The sequence below is a fragment of the Aquarana catesbeiana genome, linkage group LG09, assembly GCF_042186555.1.
Source record: "Aquarana catesbeiana isolate 2022-GZ linkage group LG09, ASM4218655v1, whole genome shotgun sequence".
Taxonomy (NCBI): Eukaryota; Metazoa; Chordata; class Amphibia; order Anura; family Ranidae; genus Aquarana; species Aquarana catesbeiana.
In genome coordinates, this window is record NC_133332.1 from 274,239,349 (window position 1) to 274,260,417 (window position 21,069).

At 45.0% G+C, this 21,069-nt stretch overlaps 1 protein-coding gene across 3 annotated transcripts in view; it reads right to left on the reverse strand.

Annotated features, from left to right (window-relative positions):
- Positions 1–21,069, reverse strand: part of L1CAM (L1 cell adhesion molecule) — a 1,396,060-nt gene that overhangs the window by 262,595 nt on the left and 1,112,396 nt on the right. For all 3 annotated transcript variants that reach the window (XM_073600356.1, XM_073600355.1, XM_073600354.1), the window contains one exon: positions 20,250–20,365. In XM_073600356.1, coding sequence (XP_073456457.1) covers positions 20,250–20,365 — 116 coding nt within the window. The remainder of the gene's footprint in view (positions 1–20,249; positions 20,366–21,069) is intronic.

Genomic DNA, 21,069 nt, shown 5'->3' on the forward strand with positions numbered 1-21,069 from the left:
TGGCTATAGAGCCGTTAGCAGTTCAATTGAGGTCCAGTTCACAATTGACAGGTTTGAGGATAGGGGAATTTGAGGAGTGTCACTCTATGCAGATGACAGGCTGCTCTATCTGCAGGATCCTGGACCCTCACTCCTGGAGGCTTTCAGATTGATACAGAAGTTCAGAGATCACTCTGGATTCCATATAAACTGGAAAAAATCATCCCTTTTCTCTATTGATGGGGCGGTGAGTGTCCCACCGGGATGCCCCATTCCACTATCTACATCTTTTAGATATTTGGGAATTGAAATTCAACTTCCCATTTCTAAGTTCCTGGAGACCAATTTGTCGCCGATTGTCGGGAAGTTTCGGGAGAAGGTTCAAAGGTGGCAGAATTTGCCGATTACCTTGATGGGACGGATAAATCTGTTTAAGATGATTTTCCTGCCCAAGTTTCTCTATATCCTCTCAAACTCCCCGGTTTTTGTGTCATTACAGGTCTTTAGGAATATTGACTCCATTATTGTAGGATTCTTGTGGGGCTCTAAAGCTCCCAGGGTGGCTCTAACGATCTTGAAAATTACCAGATACATTGGGAGGGCTGGCCCTTCCGGATTTGCGTTCCTATTTTTTGTCCTCACAGCTCTCTTTTCTGCACTGGCGGCTGTCTCCACAGACACCCAATGCCACTACCTTGTTGGAGGCTGCAATTGCTACTTCACAGGAGACCCTACAGAACATGTTATATAGGAAGGGGATTCTGGGGAGAAAGGTGGGTTCGGTAATGTCATTGCCGGGGAAGGTCTTTCACCTGTGTTCTCAACGGTGGGGGGACGATCCCTTGTGGCTATCTCCTAACAGTCCTTTATGGTACAACCGCTCATTAGGGGAGTTTATGAAACTTTCTGATGGTCCAGTGACATGGGCGAAATATGGCATTAAATATTTACATCACATTTGCAGGGATGGCCATCTGTGTATGTTTGCCCAGTTGCGTGAGCAGTTTGGAGTGCCAAAGTCTTGGCTCTTCCGATATGCACAATTGAGGCATGCAGCATGCACTCAGTTTGGTGGGTCTGAGATTCGGGTACAGAACACTGACCTAGAATGGGTTCTGATTGACCCGGATGCGTCTAAAAGGATCTCCAGATATTACGGGGCGGTGGGACCGGGGCAGATGACCTTAACCTTAAGAGCCAGGGAGAGATGGGAGATGATCGTCCCGGAGTTGTCGGAGGAACTGTGGCAGGAGGTATTGGACACATTCTTGGTGTCTGTTATCTCCTCTATGGACAGAATGATTCAGTATCGATATTTGCACCAACAGTATTATACACCGACCAGATTACATCGAATGCATAGGAAGGATTCTGCTACGTTCCATAAATGTGGGAAAGAGGAGGGCACATTTGCACACATGGTGTGGCAGTGTATAAAGGTGAGACCGCTATGGTCTCAGGTCACTGAATTTATATCAGATAAGTTTGCTTTACCAAATATTTGCTCTCCCATGCGGTGTTTGCTTGGGATTTTTGACCAAGAGGAGTTGAATGCCCACACTAAATTGTTCCTAAGGATCCTGTACTTTGGAGTGAAAAAGCTCATTGTGAGGAGATGGATACATGAGGAACAATTGACGCTAGGGATGTGGATTAAAATAATAAATGCAGATTTGATGATGTATAAAATGACCTATGAAGCTAGAGGGGCTACCAAGAAGTTTAGGAAGGTTTGGTTCCGGTGGATAGACTCTGAGAATACCTTGGATGATGAAGGGCCCTAGACTGTTACATGAGTGGGTTCTAGAAATAAAACTACGGCGAAATGTTGACATCCCGGGGGGGGGGGGGGGTAGGCAGGGTTGTTTAACCTTTTTTCTTTATTAAAAAAATGCACCTTTTCTATGTTAACAATGGGCAAATTTGATGTTGGGAATGTCATATCCTGGTTTGCACTAAGATTGATACGATTTTGGGGGAAACCAAGATCTCCAGGGCCATGCTGGGGCCACCAAAATCACCTCCTTCCCTTCTTGCTTGATCCTGCGAAGAAGACGCAGGAGCAGCAGAATAGGAGGGAACGCATAGATCAGTGAAAACTGATCCCACGGTAAGGCCAAGGCATCTGTTCCATATGCCATCGGATCCCTTGTCCTTGACACAAAGTTGTCGATCTTGTTGTTGAACCTGGACGCAAACAGATCCACGTCCAGAAGTCCCCATTTTTGACATATTGACAGAAAGATGTCGGGATGAAGGGACCATTCTCCCAGGATCAATTGTTGGTGACTCAAGTAGTCCGCCTGCCAATTCTCTATCAGGCTTGAATGGAGGGGAAGATTTGGATGCCGCACACCGGATGTAGTCAAAAAACTTCACTTTATTGAAAAAATGGGATCATCAAAATAACAAGACTGTCATGCAGAAAGTACAGATAAGCTGACGCGTTTCGCACTCAGGACTGAGTGCTTACTCATAGCTATGAGTAAGCACTCAGTCCTGAGTGCGAAACGCGGCAGCTTATCTGTACTTTCTGCATGACAGTCTTTGTTATTTTGATGATCCCATTTTTTCAATAAAGTGAAGTTTTTTGACTACATCCGGTGTGCGGCATCCAAATCTTCCCCTCCATTCAAGCCTGCTTTGCTTAGCATTCAGCCAGCACCTGGAGCTCTTCTGCTCTGAAACTTCTACTTACACCTGGGTCAGTGTCAGCCTGAGCGGTGGAAACACTTTCTTTGCCAATTCTCTATCCCTGTAATAAAAATTGCTGATAGACAAGGAATGTTGTTTTCTGCCCAAGAAAGAATATGATTCACCTCTTTCTGGGCCGCATGACTTCTCGTGCCCCTTTGGTGATTGATATAGGCCACCGCTGTGGCTTTGTCGGATTGGATTCTGACAGGACAATTCCGTAGTCTGGACGTCCAGGCCTCCAGGGCCAGGCATACTGCCCGAATCTCTAGAATATTGATGGGCAAGATTGTCTCTGATTTGGACCATTTCCCTTGGACAGACGCTTCTTCCAGGACTGCTCCCCAGCCCAGAAGGCTGGCATCTGTTGTTACCACCTTCCAGGTAACTGGTAAAGGATTTCCCTTTTTGAAGATTCTGGGATATCAACCATCAATTGAGGCTCTGACGCACATTGGGGGATAAACTAATTGGGAAGTCCAGAGCTTGGACCTTCTTGTTCCAAGTTGACAGGATACTGTTTATCAGCAGCAAGTCGAATAGAAGGATTCTTCTTTGTCTTGACCAACTGAATCAGTTCCTTTATGGAATGATCCTTTGCTGGGGCAAAAACACCCTCTTCTGAGCTGTATCTATGATCAGCCCCAAGTACTGCAATCTCCTTGATGGTTTTAAGGAGGATTTCTCTAGGTTGAGCATCCAACCTAGGTATTCCAGGTAGCTGACTGCGGTGACCAAAGTTTGGTTTCAGCGGGCTACCGATTGATATATCAAGAGTAGATCGTCTAAGTAGGCTAGTATCTTTATACCTTGAGCCCTTAGCCTGGCTAAAGGAGGAGCCAGGACCTTTGTGTCAGAGAGGTTCCCAGAGCAGACGCTGTGCTGGTGTGCGTCAGTGTGCGCTGGCGCCCGCAGTTGCGGGTGCCGGCGTGCGGGCACGTGCGTGTGCGTGTTGGCGCGCACGACGCTTGGCGCCAATCTGCCTATTTAGGCTGTCAGCACATTTGGCTCGGTGCTGTCCGATCTGCAGCTCCCTGTATCCCTGCACCTGCTTACCTGTCTGACCTCCTGATTACCCCGCTTGCCCTTTGGATTATCCCTTCGTCTTCTGCCTGCATCTGACCCCAGCCTGTCTTGACTATGAATCTGCCTGCTCCTCTGTACCACGCTGCCCGCCAGTTGCTGACCCTGCCTGTGACCCAACCTGCCTACTCCACTCCTGCTCTGCACCTGCTGCCTGTACTTTAGCTGTCTGGTGATCTCCAAGCCACCTTCACCGGGATCCTCCTGCTGCTGACCCGCCAGGCCCTCATACCACTTTGTGCTCCCGTGCCTCCTGTCCATACTACCAGGGGCCAGGAACCAGATACGTAAGGGAGGTCTTCCCCTGCTATATCGGGCTCATCGGTCAGGTACGTGGAAGTCTGACACTTTGAAAATACTCGAGGTGCAGTAGCTAGACCAAAAGGCAGAGCTACAAACTGGAAATGAAGATTTTCTACCTTGAAGCACAGAAATTTCTGGTGAGCGGGGAAGATCGGCACATGGAGATAAGCATCCTTGATGTTGATTGACGCCAGAAGTTCTCCCCCTTGTAGGACAGAGACTACTGATCGGATTGACTCCATGCGAAAAGAACGGATATTCAAAAACCGGTTTAGATCTTTGAGATCTAAAATGGGTCTGACATCCCCGTTTGGGTTTTGGAACCGTGAACAGGTTTGAATAAAACCCCAAAGCTTGCTCTTCCAATGGGACCACCGATATCACTCTTTGAGACAAGAGATGATCCAAAGCTAGAAAGAGAAATTTCTTTTTCGCTGGATCTCTGGGAACGTTTGATCTGAGAAAATGAAACAGGAACTCTCGGAACTCTAGTTTGTAACCTAGAGAAATTGAGGAAGCCACCCATATGTCTTGACATTGTTCCTGCCAAAACTTTGAAAAAACTGTAGAAGCCTTCCCCCCACTTAAGCGAGTGGGGGCGCACCTTCATAAGGAGGCTTTAGTATTCTGTTTTGAGGGTTTCTTCCCCCAGGTCCTTTTTTGGCCCTGGGACTGACTCTGAGGTTTACCTCTTGAACCTGACATTGGAGGCCGTCATGACTGCCTGGAGGCTGATGCCTCTGGCACTGGAGAAGAAGCACGTTTAAAAGAAAAATGCTTAAACTTCTTTTTAACAGGTAAAAGGGAACTTTTCCCTTTAGAAATTCTTTGGATATACTTATCCAGATCGTCCCCAAACAACCGTTCACCATTAAAAGGGAAACTGGCCAAGAGCTTTTTGCTTCGGCTGACCAATTTTTCAACCATAGGATTCTACGCACATATACCAGCCCTAGCATGAGCTGTGAGTCCTGGAGAATAGAATCTTTCATAGCGTCTACTGTAAAACACAACGCTTCTGATATCCCGGCCAACTCCTGGGCCTACTGATCAGGAATAACTTTGAGTACCTTTATAAACTGGTCCTTTAAGGACTGAGATACTCCAATCGCTGCCAGTGCAGGTTGAACGACTGAACTTGCCAGTGCAATATAGTTTTTAAAAAGGAACTCCAACTTCTTATCCATTGGATAAGAAGCATTGTCTACTGGACAAGTCAGGTTTTTATTTACAGATGATATAGCAGCGTCAATTGCTGGAATTCCACATTTCTTCTAAAACTCTTCCTCCATAGGATAAAGTATTGAAAACTTTTTCGGAGGAAAGAACTGTTTATCTGGGTGCTCCCACTCAGAATACATTAGCTTCCTTAGCCATGAATGGATAGGAAAAGAATGAACAGATTGGGGAGGCTTTAGTGAACCCAAACCAGAAGTGGGCTCATCGACCGACTGCGTTATTGGCAGTAAAAATGTGGAGCGGACCAATTCAGTGAGAGACTGTACCAACAATCTTTCCTGCGAACCTGACACTTCGGTATCAGGTTCTTCGGAAGAGGAGACTTCAGCCTCTTCCTGGGCCTTTGAAAGAAATTCGTCATCTCTTGCTCCTTGTTTCTCAGCAAGAGGGTCCTGAGCAATGGATGGGGACCTGCTGCGCTTAGTTCCACTCTGGGATGCAATTAAAGCATCAATTTTTTGCTCCAAGCTTAAAATGGTTGAAGAAAAAAACTCCTTAGTAATATACACAGGGGCTGCAGTGTTAAGAGCAGCTGCAACACTTGCCCCTACTGATAGCTCACTCTGATGATTCATTTCAGATCCATTGTGGTGGTGTATAGAGCCAAAAAGATTAGAATTGTGTCGATGTCCCAATATTTATGGACCTGAGTGTATATATGTTTTTGTTTTGTCAAGTGAATAGCACCTTGTGTACAGCAGCTGCAAGATATTTTGTAAAAAATCCTTTTCATAATTGTTTCACTTAAATTATATATATTTAGAATATATTTTGTTCACTGTTCTCATTATGTTACATAACTCCTGACTCAGGTCCTTACATACATTATGTCTAAATGTAGTATTTATGTGTAGGAGGGTTCCACCACCATTGCAAATGGTGTCATATGTTTTCATGGGCAAGGACTAACATTTCCCCACCAGCACTAATTGCAGACTCTTACCAAGCCAAAACACTCAAAATGACAGCTGTTTATCTCTCAGCATGCTGACAGTAATCAGCCATAACCAGCCTTCAAAACAGATGACATATGCCAGAAACAGGTTGTTCAGTGTCTCTCTGGCCCTCCACCTTTACACTTCAGATCAGTGCCAATTCATGCATCTTCCGATCTCAAATAGGCCCCAATTCCTGCACCTTCACACCTCAGATGAGCCAAATTCCTACATCACCACATCCCCCCAATTCCTGCACCTTTAGATCTCAAATAGGCCCTAATTCCTGCACCTTCACAGCTCACATCACCCCGACTCCTGCACCTTCACACCTCAGATCACTCGAATTCCTGCGCCATCACACCTCACATCTCCAAAATTCCTGCACCTTCCACCTCAGATCAGCCTAAATTCCTGCAACTTTACATCTCAGATGAGTCCCAATTCTTGCACCTTCACAACCCAGATCAGACTCTGCACCTTCAGAACTCAAATAGGCCCCAATTCCTGCACCTTCACACCTCAAATCACCCCAGTTCCTGCACAATCACATCTCAGATTGCCCAAATTCCTGCACCTTCACACCTCGGATCAGCCCCAATTCCTGCACCTTCACACCTCCGATCAGCCCCAATTCCTGCACCTTTACATACCAGATCAGACCCAATTCCTACACCTTCACACCCCAGATCGGACCATAATCCTGCTCCATCACCAATTAGATCTCCCAAATTTCTGCACCTTCATGCCTCTTATCAGCCCCCCAATCCTGCACCATCACACCTCAGGTCAGACCCAATTTCTGCACCTTCAGATCTTAAATAAGCCCAGTTCCTGCACCTTCACACCTCATATCAGCCCCAAATTCCTGCACCTTCACACCTCAGATCACCCCAATTCCTCCACCTTCACACCTCAGATCAGCCCAATTCCTGCATCACCACACTTCAGATCTCTCCAGTTCCTGCACCTTCACACCTCAGATCACACCAATTCCTGCACCTTCACAGCTCAGATAACCCCAATTTCTCCACCTTCACACCTCAGATCAGCCCCGTTCCTCCACCTTTACACTCACTTCAGATCAAACCAATTTTTGCACCTTTAGATCTCAAATAGGCCCCAATTCCTGCATGTTCACATCTCAGATCGCCCTAATTCCTGTACCATCACACCTCAAATCACCCCAGTTCCTGCACCTTCACACCTCAGAACTCCAAAATTCCTGCACCTTCACACCTCAGATCAGCCTCAATTCTTGCACCTTCACACCTCAGGTCAGCCCCAATTTCTGCACCTTCACATCTCAGATCACTCCAATTCCTCCTCTTTTACACCTCAGATCAGCCCCCAATCCTGCACCATCACACCTGAGATAACCCCAATTCCTCCACCTTTATACTTCAAATCAGTGCCGATTCATGCACCTTCAGAACTCAAATAGGCCCCAATGCCACACCTCAGATCAGCCCAATTCCTGCATCACCACACTTCAGATCTCTCCAATTCCCGCATCTTCACACCTCAGAGCACCCCAATTCTTCCACCTTTACACTCCAGATCACACCAATTTCTGTACCTTCTTACCCCAGATCAGACCCAATTCATGCACCTTCGCACCTCAGATCAGTCCCAATTCCTGCACCATCAGATTTCAGATCAACCCCAGTTCCTGCACCTTCACAGCTTATATCAGCCCCGAATCCTCCTTCTTTACACTTCAGATCACACCAATTCCTGCATTTTCACATCACAGATCAGCCCATTTCTACACCTTCCGATCTCAAATAAGCCCAGTTCCTGCAACTTCACACCCCAGATCAGACCCAATTCCTGAACCTTCACACCTCAGATCAGCCCCAATTCCCACACCTTCACACCCCAGATCAGACGCAATTCCTAAACCTTCACACTCTAGAGCAGACGCTATTCCTGCTTCCCTGAGGAAGTCATGTGACCAGTGACGCAATGCGTCGGGTGGAGCCTTGTGACGTCATTTCCGGTGGCGTTTTACGGAAGTGCGGTGAGGAGGCAAGTGTGTCACTACTCCCATTGTTTCTTACTGTGATTTTTATCCTTACTTGATGTAAGCAGCTTCTTTTACATAATAAATTTACCTTTTATTTGGCAATATTGCACAATGGCTGTTCTTTGTTTCCTTTGAACGCCATTTATACAAGAAGTGCCATTTCTTGGAGAGAGCAGTTTCCTCTATATATGGAGTTTCCCAAGATGTTTTGATACCAAGATCTGGACGTAGTTCTTTGTCTTCGCTTGGGACCTGGATGTCTTTACCGATCCATCAGCAGGATTCCTTATCTGATTATCTGATGAGCCTTGTTTGACCTTTGGGTCATTTTTGGAGGTGAGCGGTCAATTCATAAATATAAAAGAAGGAAAGCAGGGGAAGATGTTGTGGCATTGGATTGGCAAAATAACCAGCAGCCAGTCACCAGGAGGACCCAGCTCAGAATCCTCCTTTTCTAAAAATTGCCTCGGTGACGTCATCATGCTAGCCTTCCGCGACGGTGGTGAGACGAACGCTCTGGGAATAGGGAGAAGCGAATAGAGACACCGCAGCTTTTATGTGACACAACCGCTTATGATGACACATCGTTCCTGTAAGTGCAAACGTTTTCTTTAATAAATGATATTGAACTGACATATTGTACTATGGAAGTTTCTATCTTTTATCTTTGAGCAACAATAGAAAGATTGTCTGGTCTGGATGATCTTAAGTTTTGGGGAGACTTTTAAATTCCCTCTGCTGGGCGAGACTGCTAGCAGCAGTCATGGCTTTTTGGTAAGCAAGCTACCTCACTTTTGGGTGTTGACCTGAACACATGTTGGTTCTGCATTGGGAAGATTGGTGTCACAGCTTCTGTTTCCTGCAATTCACCTTTTTTCCTGTGGAGGCATATTGCTTATGGATTTTCTCATTGATCACTATGGGACATTGCTTTAGTTTTCTTCTTTTTCTTTTCTTTTTTTTTTAAATATTTTTTCTATTTTTCTGTAGTTATTTTTTATTTCACTTACCATTGTATGTATCACTGTTTGATTATTTCACAATTTTTATTATCATAACGATATCATATTTTACATCAATATTAGCGCTGCACTTGCTGTGTTGTCAATTCATAAATATAACAGTCGATGTTTGGATTGATGTGTTGTCTGTTTTTTCTTCTATCAAATTACCCCTATGAGATTTTTACCTTTATATGAACTAACTCCTACCATTGGGCTTTTAGTTGGACTTTTATTCACTTTTATCTATTTGTATGTTTTGGATACTTATGTTCATTCTTTAAGTATATTAATTTATGGCACATTTTTGAATAAGCGCACCACTCTTATTTCTTCTTTTTACATTTGATTACGCAGTGTTTTTTGGGTACACTACTAAGTGGTTGCAGGTAATTCACGTTCACTATACATTTATTATATATATTTTTTTCTTTTTTTAGTTTATTTTGTTTATATTCACCATAGGTTGATGGTTTATATTTTCTTAAAAAAAATTACACATAGTAGTGCACAAGTTTATTCCTTTATAACACCTATTCCTGCTCCATCACCCCTTAGATCTCCCAAATTTCTGTACTTTCACATCTCATATTATAACCAATTCCTGCACCTTCACACCTCAGATTACCCCAATTCCTCCACCTTTACACTTCATATCAGTGCCAATTCCTGCACCTTCAGATCTCAAATAAGCCTCAATTCCTGCACCTTCACACCTAAGATCATTTCAATTCCTCCACCTTTATACTTCAGATCACACCAATGTCTGCACCTTAAGATCTCAGATAGGCCCAAATTCCTGCACCTTCACACCTCAAATCACCCCATTTCCTGCACCATCACACCTCAAATCTCCCAAATTCCTGCACCTTCACACCTAAGATCACTCCAATTCCTCCACCTTTATACTTTAGATCACACCAATTCCTGCACCTTCACACCTCAGATCAACCCCAATTCCTACAACTTCACACCCCAGAGCAGACCCTATTCCTGCTCCATCACCCCTTAGATCTCCCAAATTCCTGCACCGTCACACCTCATATCAGTTGCAATTCCTGCACATTCACACCTCAGATCACCCCAATTCCTCCACCTTTATACTTAAGATCAGTGCCAATTCCTGCACCTTCAGAACTCAAATAGGCCCCAATTACTGCACCTTCACATCTCATATCAGCCCCAATTCCTGCACCTTTATACTTAAGATCAGTGCCAATTCCTGCACCTTCAGAACTCAAATAGGCCCCAATTCCTGCACCTTCACATCTCATATCAGCCCCAATTCCTGCACCTGCACACCTCAGATCACCCCAATTCCTGCACCTTTACACCTCAGATCACCCCAATTCCTTCACCTTTACACTTCAGATTACACCAATTTCTGCACCTTCATACTCCTAATCAGACCAATTCCTGCACCTTTGCACCTCAGATCAGTCCCAATTTCTGCACCATCAGATTTCAGATCAACCCCAATTCCTGCACTTTCACATCTCAGATCACCCCAATTTTTCCCCCCACAGATCTCAAATAAGCCCAGTTCCTGCACCTTCACACCCAGATCAGACCCAATTCCTGAACCTTCACACCTCAGGTCAGCCCTGATTCCTGCACCTTCTCACCCCAGATCAGACCCATCCCTACACATTCCGACTCTAGAGCAGACCCTATTCCTGCTCAATCATCCCTTAGATCTCCCAAATTTCTGCACCTTCACACCTCATATCAGTCCCAAATCCTGCACCTTCACACCCCAGATCAGACCCAATTCCTGCATCACCACACCTCAGATCACCCCAATTTCTGCACCTTTAGATCTCAAATAGGCCCTAATTCCTGCACCTTCACACCTTAAATCAACCCAGTTCCTACACCATCACACCTCACCCTATTTCCTGTACCATCACAGCTCAAATCACCCCGATTCCTGCACCTTCACACTTCAGATCACTCAAATTCCTGCACCATCACACCTCACATCTCCAAAATTCCTGCACCTTCACACCTCAGATCAGCCTTAATTCCTGCACCTTCACATCTCAGATCAGTCCCAATTCCTGCACCTTCACAACCCAAATCAGACCCAATTTCTGCACCTCTGCACCTCAGATCAGTCCCAATTCCTGCACCATCAGATTTCAGATTAACCCCAATTCCTGCACTTTCACATCTCAGATCACCCCAATTTATACACCTTCAGATCTCAAATAAGCCCAGTTCCTGCACCTTCACAGCTTATATCAGCCCCAATTCCTCCACCTTTACACTTCAGATCACACCAATTCCTGCACTTTCACATCTCAGATCACCCCAATTTCTAAACCTTCAGATCTCAAATAAGCCCAGTTCCTGCACCTTCACACCTCAAATTACCCCAATTCCTGCACCTTCACACCTCAGATCACCCAAATTTCTGCACCATCACACTTCAGATCTCCCAAATTCCTGCACCTTCACACCCCAGATCAGACCAAATTCCTGCACCCTCACACCTCAGATCAACCCCATTTCCTGCACCTTCACATCCCAGATCAGACACAATTCCTACACCTTCACACCACAGATCAGATCCTATTCTTGCTACATCACCCCTTAGATCTCCCAAAATCCTGGACCTTCATACCTCATATCAGTCCCAATTCCTACACCTTCACACCTCATATTACCCCAATTCCTCCACCTTTACACTTCAGATCAGTGCCAATTCCTGCAACTTTAGTTCTCAAATAGGCCCCAATTCCTGCACCTTCACACCTCAGATCACTCCAATTCTTCCACCTTTACACTTCAGATTACACCAATTTCTGTACCTTTTATGTCTCAAAAAGGCCCAAACTCCTGCACCTTCAAACCTCAAATCACCCCAATTCCTGCACCTTCACACTTTAGATCACCAAAAATTCCTGCACCATCACACCACAGCTCTCCCAAATTCCTGCACCTTCACACCTCAGATCAACCCCAATTCCTGCACCTTCACACCCCAGATCAGACCCAATTCCTGCACCTTCACACCTAAGATCAGCCCCAATTCCTGCACCTTCACACCCCAGACCAGACCCAATTCCTACACCTTCACACCCCAGATCAGACCCTATTTCGCTCCATCACCCCTTAGCTCTCCCAAATTCCTGCACCTTCAGACCTCATATCAGTCCCAAATCCTGCACCTTCACACCCCAGATCAGACCCAATTCCTACAACTTCACACCTCAGATCACCCCAATTCCTCCACCTTTACACTTCAGATCAGTGGCAATTCCTGCAACTTTAGTTCTCAAATAGGCCCAAATTCCTGCACCTTCACACCTCAAATCACCCCAGTTCCTGCCCCAATTACGCCTCAGATCACCAAAATTCCTGCACAATCACACCTCGGATCTCCCAAATTCCTGCACCTTCACACTCCAGATCAGACCCAATTCCTGCACCTTCACACCCCAGATTAAACCACTTCCTACTATATCACCCCTAAGATCAGCCCCAATTCCTACACCTTTACATCTCACATAAGCCTCAATTCCTGCACCTTCAGACTGCAGATAAACTCCATTTCCTGCACCTTCAGACCCCAGATTGTCCCAATTTCTGTACCTTCACACCTCATATCAGCCCCAATTCCTGCAGCTGCAAATTAGCAGTGCCCAATGGCTAACATGGTTCAGCAGTGCAGGGGACAGGGCATAGCACAGTGTTCAGCAGAGGATAGGGTCAGCAGGGCAGAGGACTGGGATCAATGGGGTAGTGTACAAGGGTCAGCGGGGCAAAGGATGGGGTTAGAGGACAGAAGTCAGCAGGGCGGAGGATGGGGTTAGGGGGCAGAGGTCAGCAGGGCAATGTACAGGGGTCAGTGGATAGAAGTCAGTGGGGCAGAGGATGGTGTTAGAGGACAGAGGTCAGTATACATGGGGTCAGTGGGGCAGAGGATGGGGTTAGAGGACAGAGGTCAGCGGGACAGTGTACAGGGGTCAATGTTGCAGAGGACAGAAGTCAGCGGGGCAGAGGATGGGGTTGGAGGATGGTAGTCAGCGGGGCAGAGAACAGGAGTCAGGGTTGGCAGGGCACACGGCAGAAAACCTCTATCTGCATAGTGTGCAACTGGCTACTGCAGTGTTGCTGCTGTTCTGATCTGGAGATTTCACAGGACAGAGCAGCAACATAGCAGGCAGCTACACACTGTGCAGATGGAGGTTGTATCTGTGAAATAATCCGATTTCAGCTATGTATGTGCTGTGCGGAAGGATGAGATCTTCTGAGTGCCCTGTGTGGGGATGGCAGGAGCAGTTAAGCAGGCCGGGCACAGCATCCAAGGGGGGGGAGTGCGCAGCATTCCCTAGATCCAGCCGAACACCAGCATCCATGTTAATGCAAGCCAAAAGAGGTGGGAGGGCCCGGAGGGGGAAAGAGGCAGCCCAGCTATTCTTGTATAGGCAGCCGCAAGCATAGGACGGCTGGCCATGTCGATCTGGATGCTGTGCCCGGCCTGCTTAACTGCTCCTGCCATCCCCACACAGGGCACTCAGAAGATCTCATCCTTCCGCACAGCACATACATAGCTGAAATCGGATTATTTCACAGATACAACCTCCATCTGCACAGTGTGTAGCTGCCAGCCTCAGTATATGTACTGTGGCTGGTCAGCAAGTGGAAAATATATACATTTTTTGTCATTTTTTAGATATATGGTCTCCGGAGCAGTGCAGTGTTACCATACTGTACTACTATTATTTTTTTAACCCTGTGTACTACTGTGATGCTGTGATTGGTCAACACTATCACATGGTACAGGGCCGCTATCATTGGCCTTGGTACCATGTTACATATTTACAGAGTAGGTGAGGTTAAAAAAAAGACACAAGTCCATCAATTCCAACCTGTGTGTGTGATTATATGTCAGTATTACATATATCCCTGTATGTTGCGGTCGTTTAGGTGCTTATTTAATAGTTTTTTGAAACGATCGATGATCCCCGCTGAGACCACTGCCTGTGGAAGGGAATTCCACACCCTTGCCGCTCTTACAGTAAAGAACCCTCTATGTAGTTTAAGGTTAAACCTCTTTTCTTCTAATTTTAATGAGTGGCCACGTGTTTTGTTAAACTCCCTTCTGCAAAAAAGTTTTATCCTTATTGTGGGGTCACCAGTACGGTATTTATAGATTTAAATCATATCCCCTCTCGACCGTCTCTTTTCCAGAGAGAATAAGTTCAGTGCTCGCAACCTTTCCTCAGGGCTTTTTTTCCTCGGAGAATAGGTGCAGGAACTCCCCCCGTCTAAGTCACCCCTTGTCTCTGCCCCCTCTGACCACTGACCACCGTCCCTTGATTTCACCACCTACCCACCTACCAGTACTGCCCCTTTTAGAAAATACAGAATCAAGTATCGTTTTGTGGTGCTAAATCATTTGTATGGAACATGATGATAAAAAGAAAAGCAGTAAAATAGATCCCCTGCAGTCAGCAACAATAGAATCCCAGCAATAGACCCCCACACAACAATAGACTCCCCCAGCAACAATGGACTCCACCCCAACAACAATAGATTCCCTGCAGCAACAGTGAACTACCCACAACAAAATATCACACCCAGTAACAAAATATCCACCCAAGTAACATTAGACCCCCCAGCAGCAACAACAGATCTCCCAGCTGGCCAGCATTAATAGATCCTCCAGCAGCCAATAAAAATAGACTTCTCCCTCAACAGTAGATCCCTTCCAGCAACATAAGACCCCCCAGCAACAATAGATTCCCTCACACAAAATCAGATCCCCACCAGTGACAATAGATCCCCCAGCAGCCAACATCAATAGACCCTTCAGCACACCCCACATCCCATGCTATTACATACACTCAGTGCTGGAGGTGCCGGAACTGTGTTCCCCCGCGTTCCCGCTGAAAAAAAGCCCTGTCTTTCCTCATAACTAATATCCTTCAGACCCTTTATTAGCTTAGTTGCCCTTCTTTGTACTCGCTCCATTTCCAGTACACACTTCCTGGACTGGTGCCCAGAACTGGGACTACTCTAGGTGCAGTCGGACCAGAGTCTTGTAGAGCAGGAGAATTATCGTTTTATCTCTGTAATTAATCCCCTTGTTAATGCATAATATACTGTTTGCTTTGTTAGCAGCAGCTTGGCATTGCATGCCATTGCTGAGCCTATCATCTACTAGGACCCCCAGGTCCTTTTCCATCCTAGATTCCCCCAGAGGTTCTCCCCCCAGTGTATAGATTGCATTCATATTTTTGCCACCCAAATGCATTATTTTACATTTTTCTACATTGAATCTCATTTGCCATGTAGTTGCCCATCCCAATAATTTGTTCAGATCTGTTTGCAAGGTTTCCACATCCTGTAGAGAAGTTATTGCCCTGCTTAGCTTAGTATCATCCGCAAATACAGAGATTGAACAGTTTACCCCATCCTCCAGGTTGTTTATGAACAAAATAAATAGGATTGGTCCCAGCACAGAACCCTGGGAAACCCCACTACCCACCTCTGACCATTCCGAGTACTCCCCATTTATCACCACCCTCTGAACTCGCTGTAGCCAGTTTTCAATCCATGTACTCACCCTATGGTCCATGCCAACAGACCTTATTTTGTACAGTAAACGTTTATGGGGAAATGTGTCAAATGCTTTTTCAAAATCCAGATACACCACGTCTACGGGCCTTCCTTTATCTAGATGGCAACTCACCTCCTCATAGAAGGTTAATAGATTGGTTTGGCAAAAAACGATTCTTCATGAATCCATGCTGATTACTGCTAATGATACCGTTCTCGTTACTAAAATCTTGTATGGAGTCCCCTATGATCCCCTCCAAGAGCTTGCATACTATTGATGTTAAGCGAACTGGTCTGTAATTCCCAGAGATGTATTTTGGGCCCTTTTTAAATATTGGTGCTACGTTGACTTTTCTCCAATCACCTGCTACCATTCCAGCCAGTAGACTGTCAGTAAAAATTAGGAACAATGGTCTGGTAATTACTTGACTGAGTTCCCTAAGTACCCTCGGATGCAAGCCATCTGGTCCCGGTGATTTATTAATGTTCTGTCCTCTGTTAACCATGGAGGTGCTTCCTGTGATGTGTCATAAGGATAAACACTGCAGTTTTGGTTACTGAAGCCCCCCGATTCCCTTGTGAAGAATAAATTCAATACCTTTGCCATCTCCCCATTCTTTGTAACCAGATGTCCTTCCTCATTCTTTATGGGGCCAGTATGGTCTGTCCTCCCTTTTTTACTGTTTACATACTTAAAGAATTTCTTCTGATTTTTTTTGCTCTCCTCTGCTATGTGTCTTTTGTGTTCTATCTTAGCTGCTCTAATTGCACCCTTACATTTCTTGCTGCATTCTTTATAAAGTCTGAATGCTTATGATGATCCCTCAACCTTGTATTTTTTGAAGGCCTTCTCCTTTGCTTTTATATGCATTTTTACAATGGAGTTAAGCCATCCAGGACTTTTGTTCGCTCTTTTCAATTTTTTACCCAATGGGATGCATTGGCTAATGCCCTTATTTAATATGCTCTTAAAGCAAACCCATCTCTCCTCCGTGTTCTTTGTTCCTAAGATTTTATCCCAATTCATGCCTTCTAACAAGGTTCATAGTTTAGGGAAGTTGGCTCTTTTGAAATCCAGTGTCTTTGTATTTTCCTTATGTTTCCTATTTGTGTGATTTATACTGAAGCCAATTGACCTGTGATCACTGTTTCCTAAATTGCCCCGTATTTCCACATCTGTGATCAGGTCTGTATTGTTGGTAATCAGTAGATCCAGTAACACTTTATTTCTAGTTGATGCGTCTACCATCTGAACCATGAAATTGTCTTGCAAGACATTTAGGAACTGGCGAGCCGAATGCGTGGTTCCCTCCGCCCAGTCTATGTCTGGATGTTTAAAATCCCCCATTATGATAACACTTCCCATCCTTGCTGCTAATCCAACTTGTGATAGGAGATCTGTCTCCCCCTCCTCCCTCAGGTTAGGGGGCTTATAGCATACTCCCAGTAATATTTTCCCCTTAGCTTCATCCCTTTGGAGCTCTACGCATAAGGATTCCACCTCCTCCCTAGCTCCCTTAGTGATGTCACCTCTCACATTCACTTGTACATTATTCTTGATATATAGGCATACCCCTCCCCCTTTTTTACCCTCTCTATCCCTGCGATAAAGGGTATACCCTTGAATGGTTGCCAGCCAATCATGAGAGCTGTTGAACCAGGTCTCTGAAATTCCCACAAAATCCAAATCCTCCTTGTACAACAGTATCTCTAGTTCACCCATCTTGTCCTGGCATTGGTGAACATGCCACGTAGTTTAGACCGGTTACATACTATCCTCTTATTGGGTGTTCCGAGATTGCAACTAGGACTTGTTACTATACTTACCTTGGGTTTATGTGCTTTAGTCAACCTACCACTAATGCCTCCAATACTACCCTCTGGAATATGTTTTGCGCTGACTATCTCTACCTCTGTGCCCTCCCCCCGTCGCCTAGTTTTAAAACCCCTCTAACTTTTTGGCCATCTTTACTTCAAGCTGATCTGCACCCTCCTCATTTAGGTGCAGTCCATCCCTTCTTTAGTACTGGTGATCAACTGAGAAGTCGGCCCAGTCCTCCAGGAACCCAAACCCCTCCTAACTACACCAGCTCTTCAGCCACTTGTTTACTTCCCTAATCTCCCTCTGCCTTTCTGGTGTGGCTTGATGTACTGGTAGTATTCCTGAGAATACTACCTTAGAAGTCCTTTTCCTCAATTAAGCTCCCAAGTCCCTAAAATCGTTCTCAAGGACACTCCATCTGCCTCTGACTTTGTTATTGGTGCCAACGTGCATCATGACAGCCGGGTCTTCCCCAGCCCCTCCCAGTAATCTATCCACCAGATCCGTGATGTGCCGAACCCGAGCGCCCGGTAGACAACATACAGTTCGGCGCTTCAGGTTTTTGTTACAGATTGGCCTCTCTGTCTTTCTAAGAAATGAGTCCTCTACCACCAGAATCTGTCTTTCCTTTCCTTCACTTCCCCCCCACTCTCATGAGGAGTTCTTCACCCAGCAGCTAGGAGATTTCCTCAGCTCCAGCAGTGGTGGTCCCTGACTGGTTTCACCAATGTCACTCAATGGAGCGTACTTATTGGGATGCTCCAGCCATGGATCGGCCTCCCTGGCACTTCCCCCTTTACCCTTCCTGACTGTCATCCATCTATTCTTTCCTAGTGCCTGCACCTCTTTGTCTCCACTCGACTCTGTGCTGGCCCCTGCCGACACCTGCCATGTACGTTCCTGGCTCTCCTTTAGTATGGCAGGACCTCTCAGTGCTGACAGTTGCTTCCCCAAATTCAGAACCTGGGCTTCCAGGGAAACAATGTGCTTACATTTTGCACAGCAGTATTCGCCCTCGATCGGATGATCAAGGAATGCATACATGCCACAAGATGTACACAGAGTCGCATCTACACACCCACCAGGCATCGTACCTACTACTTTAATGAGAATTGGGGATTATACCCTGTCCAAATTACCTAACAACTAGCTTCCTGACACTAATACACAGATACTCAACAAGACAATACACAGGTACTCACTGACCAACGTGCACTCGCTGACCAACGTGCCATCGCAGACCCACATGCACACACACACACACAATACACAAGTACTAACGATCTACACACACTACTCAGACAACACTCAGGTACTCACAATACACAGGTACTACCTGACACTAATACTCAATACAGCCCACGTGCACTTGCAGCACTCATGTACTTACAATACACAGGTACACACTCACCCTACACAGGTACTTCACCCCTGTTACAACCTCTTGTTTTCAACTCTGTTTTTTTAACTCACCACTTAGTCCAGTTCCACTAACTGTTTTTTTAACTCACCACTTAGTCCAGTTCCACTAACTGTTTTTTTAACTCACCACTTAGTCCAGTTCCACTTGGTCTAAGTTCCAGCCAGCTCAAAGATGAGCAGGCTCACAATGAGTTCTACAGAAGGTTATAAAAGCCTAAAGCACCTGTGACCAATTAACCACTCCCCTTAATTAGTAGGCAAAGAAAAAAAAAGCTGTTGAAAAAGTGACAGAAAAAGGTGTTAAAAAGCTACAAGGAAAAGTCCCAAAAAGAACCTAAAAATGCAACCCAGCAATCACCAGCAGTCAAAAAGCAAAACTTGTTCACACTCTCCACTCAAGGTCCCCACTGTGCAAAAAAAGCTAATATACCAAAACCTCCAAAATATTTTATGCTTATAGTGCTTTTAAAATCAGAGCAGCAAGAACAAAAAACTAATATAATGCAGCTTACCTGTCTGTCCTTATATTTGATGTATGCATTAATTTTCTGTCTTTTTTACTTAATTTCTAGCTAGTAACCTCAGGGTTTCACCTGGCGTTTAAACCCTCACTTACTGTATTGTATTTATGGAGGAGCAGAATTTTCATTCTAGGACAGGAAGGGTGCTCTCACACTGGGCACACTGTTTCAGTTGAACTGAACCGTGCCCGAGTTTGATTGTCTCCCCTCCCCACACCCCTGCAAGTGTTCCCAGGCACCGTTACATCATCACATCTGTCAACCAGACCACAGTGATCACTGCTTCTGTGCTTGGTGCTCTATGAAGAGTGCTAAGACATTTTGCACTTAACCTGAACAATGCCCGGGCATAGGTAAAACTGCTAGTGTGAATGCATTCAAAGAATGTTAAGGTCTATAAAAAAATAATCCTAGATGATACGCAGTAAAAGTCCTCTTCAATCTTGGTCCTCTGGCTACCCATAATATACTACCATGAATCTCAGAAGTGTCCCTTCCTTGTTTTTTTGGGCCCTTATGCAGAAACAGGGTACACAGACAGTATTCTTCAGTTTATTAACAGACTGTGTTGGTGAATGGTGAAAGCATAAAGCAGTTACCTCAACAATTTTCAGTTACGCTACACCAATTACAAGAACAGACTAAACTTACCACAAATCCTTTCAAGTGACCATTTAATCCTTCTTTCTGTACAGGCAACCATGCCACTTTTATTGTACTGTCGTTAACAGCTTCTAAACCAACATTCTCAGGGATACTTTGGGGATCTGTGCAAGAAGAAACAGACGATGAATGTATTAAAGACCATGTTAAAAACATAAGGCATAGAGTAAACAGCAAATTGAAGTAACGCAACTATCTGATTTTGGAGGAAAAGCCTCTTTATTGAACTATTCTTCTTCTTTACTTTCTAATTTCTGATGTACAGTTCTGCAAAAATTAGTCTGCTACATACAGTAGTTACTCAGAGGTGTCTATTCACTAATGATTTGATGGGTAATTTGATCAATATTCCTCCACTTTCTAACAAAGAATTAAACCAGCACATTTGCTCTTTTTATCAAAGTGTTTTTTCACCCATTTTAAAGTATATGCGCTCAAGATTTGCAGGGTAAAAACAGAATAAAACATAATTCGCCCATGTTTGCCCACTCATCCTGAGTATAGCGATACCACATGTGAGACGGAAGGAAGGAGGACACTCAGAGAAGTGGGAATAAAAGGGCTGCGCACCCCATACGATGCATAAAGAGAAAAAACGAAGAACCCCCCGAAAGCGGGGCTTTATTGCAGCCAATGATATATAATTCAGAAAATGTGATGGAAATGGTCAAATTTGAATTTTATTGGTACAAAAGGTTAAAAAATTAATGACTTCTGACATTAAGAGTCAAGACATGAACTGTAATACAAAAATTTCTTAAAAAAGCCGACAACAATGTATGGTACAGTACAATACATCCAAAGCAAC